The following is a 6,048-nucleotide window of genomic DNA, read 5'->3' as shown; positions in this document are numbered from 1 at the left end:
CACTCGTCAGCCATGGCTAGACGGACCAACATTGCCTCACTGCCTCACATCCTGCAGTGGAACGTGAGGTCCCTGCGGGCCAGGCATGCGCAACTGGCCTGCCTCATTGAGGATGGCCGCCTCCCCTTCGACGTGCTGGCCCTCCAGGAGACCAACGTGGAGCCATCCTCTCTGCGCCTGCCGGGGTACCTCGGCTATGCGGGAGTTACTCGCTGCACCTCGCCAGGCTGCCCCAGCTCCCCCTGCCTTGACCCTGGTCACCAGCAACAGGGCCCGCGGAGTGCTGTTTATGTTCGGGCCGGCCTGCCGCACGTTGTCATGGACCTGTCCGACGCCGTCTCAGGCCCCCTGGAGGCCTGTGCAGTCACCGTGCGGATGGGCGCCACAGACACCACGGTGGTGTCCATCTACATCCCTCCAGGGGTGAGCTGGGCCACACCCTTGCTGACCCCAGTGCTTTCTCGTATCGGCCCCAGAGAACTGGTGTGTGGGGATTTCACCGCCCACAGCAGGAAGTGGGGCTGCCGCACCACCAGCCGCGCGGGCCGTATCCTGATGGAGACCACGCTGAGGGCGGGCCTTGGTCTTCTGAAGCCCCCTTCCCCCACCTTCGTCACCCTCCGACACTCATCAACCCTGGACCTGGCATTCACAACGCCAGGGATTCGGTACGAGTGCCGGAAGCCAGCTGACACCTGGGGTTCGGACCACTTCCCCCTGTTCCTCACCCCAACCTCCAGGCGGCCCTAGGAGGATCGGACGTACGCGGTGATCTCCTGGCCAGAGTTCCGCGTCCGCAGCAAGGAGATCCCTCCGGGCCAGAGCTTCCTGGACCACGTAGCTACCTGCGCCCGCGAGGCTACCACTTTGGTCAGGGTCCCGGCCAGTTCCCCTGTCCCGGACCTCCGCCTCCTGAACATCAGGGCAACCGCAGGCGCCAGGAGCGCATTGCCTTGAACACCTCCCTGCCTGCGGACTGGACGGCCTACCGGCGCATCGACGCTGCCTGCCGTCGACACGCCAGACGCCGGCGCCGCCAGAGCTGGACCGGGGTATGCTCCAGCATACAGAGAAGCAGCCACTCGGGCAAAGCCTGGCGCCTCCTGAAGGCTCTGGTCCATCCACAGATCCCCAGTCGTCCCATCCTGGCCATTGCCATCGCAAGGGCCATCAGCATCGAGGACCTGGCTGAGCTGATGGCTGATCAGTTCAATCCTCCTGGCGGACCGGTCTCCAGCCCCCCTCCAGCCCTGCCCACCCCCAGAACCCCGGCAGCCCCCCTGGTGTACTGGCCCATGTCGTGGCACAGTGCTATGCCGCAATCACGGCGCATGAGCTACAGGCAGTCCTGGACCGCCCACGAAAGCGGACGGCCCCGGGGGCAGACGGCATAAGTCATCAAATGCTCCGTAACCTCGACACCCCAGAGAGAACCCGTCTCCTTGAGGCCTTCAACGCCATCTGGGGCTCAGCCACTCTCCCCGAGGACTGGCTGAGGGCCGTGGTCGTGCCAGTCCTCAAGCCACGGAAACCGAGCCGCCTGCCGTCCTCCTACAGGCCAGTCTCCCTGACCTCCGCAGCCTGCAAGACCATGGAGGCCATCGCCCTGTTCCGCCTCACCTGGATTGCCCGGGTCACCAACTTCCTGCCAGAGCAGCTAACGGGCTTCCGACGGGGCAGGTGCACTGTGGATTCAATTGCCGACCTGGTTTCCACCCTGGAGGATGCCCGGCACGATGGGGACGCCGTCATGCTGGTCCTGCTGGATGTCAAGGCTGCCTTTGACACGCTCCCACACAGTGTGATCCATGAGGCCCTGAGCCGCCTGGGAGTCACTGGCCCTCTGCTGGCGTTTATCCAAGCCTTCCTCCAGGGCCGCACCTTCCGGGTTCGAGTCGGCGGACAACTAAGCTCCCCACGGCCCGTCGCCGCAGGAGTACCACAGGGCTCAGTGCTGAGCCCATTCCTATTCAACCTGGCCATGGCAGGACTACCAGCCTCCCTCAAATCCAGGTCCTCCCACCGGGTGAGGTGCTCTGTGTATGCAGACGACGTGGCCCTGTGGGTGAGGGGCACACCCAGGAGGATCCGTTCTATGCGTACATCTCTCCAGAGGGCCCTGGATGCTGCACAGGCCTACCTATCGTCCATCGGCCTCACAGTGTCCCCGGCAAAGACGGAGGCCCTGCTGTACCACCCCAGAGGGCGTCGGGCGCACATCACCACCCTGCGGCTAGGTGCGGATGGGCTCACGTGGCGGAACCAGGTGAAGTACCTCGGCCTCCTGATCGACCGACGCCTCACCTGGCTTCCTGCGGTGGGGGCCCTCCTGCCTCGTCTACGACGAATCGGCCAGGCGGTCCAGCGCCTCCAGGCCAGGGACCAGGGCTGCTCTCCTTCCTGGGCCCTCCGCCTCTACCACGCAGCGGCCACGTCTCTAGTGACATATGCCCTCCCGCTGGTGACCCTGCCACCTGCCCGCCTTCAGACTCTAGAGCTTGGACACCGCTCCGTCCTGCGGCAATGCCTGGGCCTCCCGCGTATCTCCCCCATCGCTGCCACTCACGCGGAAGCAGGGTCCTGGCCGCTGTCCCTCCTGCTCCTCCAGATGGTTCTGCGCCACGTGAACCGCCTATACCATGCTCCAGACGGAAGGGCCCTCCTGTCTCGGCTCCGCCGAGCACCGGACTCCCGCATGGGGCTCCTGTATAGCACTTTCCACAGGCTCTTCGGCCCCCCTGTCAACCAGGCACCATTCCCGCCCCCACCAACAAGGCCGCCGCTTCCCATCTCGGTGGACATCCGGAGCTGCAGTAGGCGCCGTACACCTGTTGCTGCCCTGCAGCAGACTGCTGCCACCCTGCTGCAGGAGTCCCTGGGAGGACATCTCCAGGTCTACACCGACGGCTCGGTACTTCCAGCAACAGGCCAGGCCGCTGCGGCCTGCGTAGCACCGGCCTTAGGTGCAGCACTGTCGTGCCACCTGCGGTTCCCAGCCAACTCCACGGCGGCTGAACTGGCGGGCCTCCACCTGGCAGCAGACCTGCTCCTCCTGCTGCCTGGACAGCAGCCCGCAGTCATCTTAACCGACTCGAGAGCAGCCCTCCAGCTGTTGCGCCAGCACCAGCCCAGACAGCACACGGTGGCCAACCATAAGGCCCGACTTATGGCCATCCAGGATGCTGGCCGTCCGGTCTCCCTCCAGTGGCTGCCTTCACACGTTGGCATCACTGGGAACGAGGCTGCGGATCAGCTGGCCGGAGCCGCCCACACCAATGGCTCCCCGGTGTCCTCAAAAGTAACGCAGCTGGACTTCGCCCGTCCTGCTCTTCGGCAGGCCGTACGGGCCCTCCACCCCGATCCCCGCGTGGCCTCAGGAGTCCGCTTCATGCGGGTACCCGACTGCCTGCCACGGAGGGAACGGGCCCTAATCCTGCGACTACGAACGGGCTGCTCATGGACACAGGCCCGGCTACACCGACATGGCAGAGCCCCGTCCCCGGCCTGCTCCTTCTGTGGGGCAGACGAGACTCTGGGCCACCTCCTCTGTGCCTGCCCGAACCTAGAGGCCGCCCGGCGTGACATGACTGCAGGGTACCGCAACCTAGGGCTGCCCTCCTACTCGGACCAAGACCTGCTGCACCCAAAGCGCAGCCAGACTGAGGCCTTCCGACTGCTGCTGGAATTCCTTCAATCTACGGGATTAGCCACTCGGCTATAAGCCTGGCTCGCATCCCGTGATCCAGAACACGGCCCATATTTCCTGGAAACCCCCAGCAGTCGGCGCAGCTGATCACTTTGGCGGCAGCTTGTTCACCACCTCGACACCTGCCGTGGTGCCCTGAACGGGAGTGCGGGGCCCCGACGCGCCGTCTCCCATGGCGATATCCCCCTGCTGCTGTCCTGAAGCAGCCCCCCGGCGGTACGACCAGGCCCGCATCCCGAGATCCTGGACACGGCCGCCGGTCCCTTGTGCGCCAGCCCGCTGGCGCCCCAGCTGTAACCACAGCTCCTGCGCGCCGCCGGAAACGGCGGTTTTCCTTAGCGCACCCCGCCGCGCTGCTACCCTGTAGCAGTTTACCCCGCGGTCCTCATCGGCTGCCACATGGTGGCCTCCTGCAGCCAAACCGGCTGAGCTGTAGTAATCGCCCACCTCCGCCCAGCCTTTCGGCCGGACCGGGGAAATGAGCTGCCTGCCTCCTGCAAGCCCCCGACGTGCACGCGCCACTCCCAGTGCGTGCCGTTCACCCTCCCCAGTTGTGGCTACTGCTGCTGCTGGGACCTGCCTTCCTGGACACCACGGACCACCAGCGCGCGTTGCAAGCGGACATCCCCCTCCCCACATCCCCTTTCCCCATCCCCGCTCCAAGCTGTGCCCCCGCGATATGGGTGGCAGAAATCGAGCACATTCCCCCCCACATAGCCACAAGAATAACTCAAGAACGAAGCGCTCAATTCCGCTCAAAGAAGGGCCTCCGGCCAATAGTGTCGACTGATTTTCATTACGTCGCGGTTAATCCCAAGTACCACAAGGTTAATCCCTTGTCATGTTAACGTGAGAGAAGTTAAACCATGGATTCACTGTCATGTCATGAAATTCGGGCGAAACCATTGGCCGGAGGGCTTAGGCATTTGCTGCTTCGTTCTTAGGTTGTATCTGACTATAGTATCTCACAAATCTTGTCAGTGTTAGCTCGGAGTTTTACGCGTTAGTTCTTTTTTTTTCTTTCTTTTTTCTTCCTGTCTCGCAGTACAGCTCTGCTATGCCTTTCTATGTTCTTTGTTTAGTGCCCCCGGCCAAGTACCTTATCAGTTAATTTGCCATGCGAAGCCCAACCAGATCGCTCTTGAACGTCCGTGAACGTGTGTGACGCCACCTACAATGTGCGGCATCGTTATGGAGTTTTAAGCATCTTATGTGAAAAATTCTTAGCCATGTGCAAATTGAACGCGGCCGATGTATACGGTATTCTGCATCATCCCGAGGGTCATACAGACAGTGCACCGGCTGACGTCAAAGCCGCCGAGCTGTTTTCTTTTTGTAGGCCTAAATGCACCCGATTAACCGCTTAACCCTTTGCTTCCCAACGGCCGTGTCATGGGGTCAGAGAGTATATCCATATTTTAAACACGCTGTACAAACGTGCACGCATGAGTGGCCTAGCGGTAGCGTGTCTCACTCGCAACCCACGAATCAGGGGATAAAGCGATGGGTCTGCTGCCTATCAGCATGAGAGGCGACGCTATACTTCGTCTCACAAGATGTTTGCAGCACTACGGAAGGTAGAGCTCTCTCGTCCAATCAGGGCTGCAGAAACGCAGAAAATAGTCCCTCGAATATTTGAGGAGTGTATGACTATTAATCAAAACAATAAGCATTGCAACTAAAAACATGATTTGGACAGGTATATTTAAATGGTAGGGAGTGTTTCAATCACTGGTGAAATTACCAGACAAAGCCCGTACGGACACAGCTCTGCGGAGGCCTGCTGCGAGGTAGTGATGCGTCGCCACTTTCCAACATGGCGTCGGACGAGTCTGTTGTGTCTCCTGTGTGTTCTACACCGACAGTGCGCTGTTTCCCCAAGCAGGCGAAGCAGGTGGCTTTAAATGTTCTTGAAGCGCTTCGCGTCGAGTGCGGGGGCAGTTGGAGTACAAATGCGCTCATCAAGAGGACGGCAAAACTCACGCAGGTGAGCGAGCGAACGCTTTACAAGTGGACAACGGAGACGTTGAACGCGGGCCGAGTGTTGTCACCGAAGAAGCGTGCTGGCGGAAGAGGCCGCCAGCGGACGAAGAAGCTGGACGATTTTGACCTGAGCGTGTTGCGAAGGGTGGTACACACCTTTTTCCAGAGAGGGGAAATTCCAACTATCGCGAAGGTGGTTGCGCATTTCGAAGAGGACGAAACGCTACCGACCGTGTCCGCAGCGACAATGCAGAGGATGTTGAAGAAACTTGGCTTCCGATATAAGAAGCGCTCTCGGAATGCGATGTTAATCGAAGCGACGCACATTGTGCAGTGTCGCCGCCGGTACCTGCGCCAGA

At 61.4% G+C, this 6,048-nt stretch overlaps 1 protein-coding gene across 1 annotated transcript; it reads left to right on the top strand.

Annotated features, from left to right (window-relative positions):
- The first annotated feature begins 1,402 nt into the window (after positions 1 to 1,402).
- Positions 1,403 to 3,721, top strand: LOC144097662 (uncharacterized). Its single transcript, XM_077630313.1, has one exon. It carries the CDS (start codon positions 1,403 to 1,405, stop codon positions 3,719 to 3,721), a length of 2,319 nt encoding a protein of 772 aa, XP_077486439.1.
- Positions 3,722 to 6,048: the final 2,327 nt, after the last annotated feature.

This window comes from Amblyomma americanum, chromosome 7 (assembly GCF_052857255.1).
Source record: "Amblyomma americanum isolate KBUSLIRL-KWMA chromosome 7, ASM5285725v1, whole genome shotgun sequence".
NCBI classification, from domain to species: domain Eukaryota; kingdom Metazoa; phylum Arthropoda; class Arachnida; order Ixodida; family Ixodidae; genus Amblyomma; species Amblyomma americanum.
Note: the sequence above shows the minus strand (reverse complement) of the source record. Positions and strands in the feature narration are given on the sequence as shown.

What these genes read in the sequence shown, in the direction of transcription:
- LOC144097662 (XM_077630313.1), top strand. Translation starts at nt 1,403, where the DNA reads ATGCTCCGTAACCTCGACACCCCAGAGAGAACCCGTCTCCTTGAGGCC.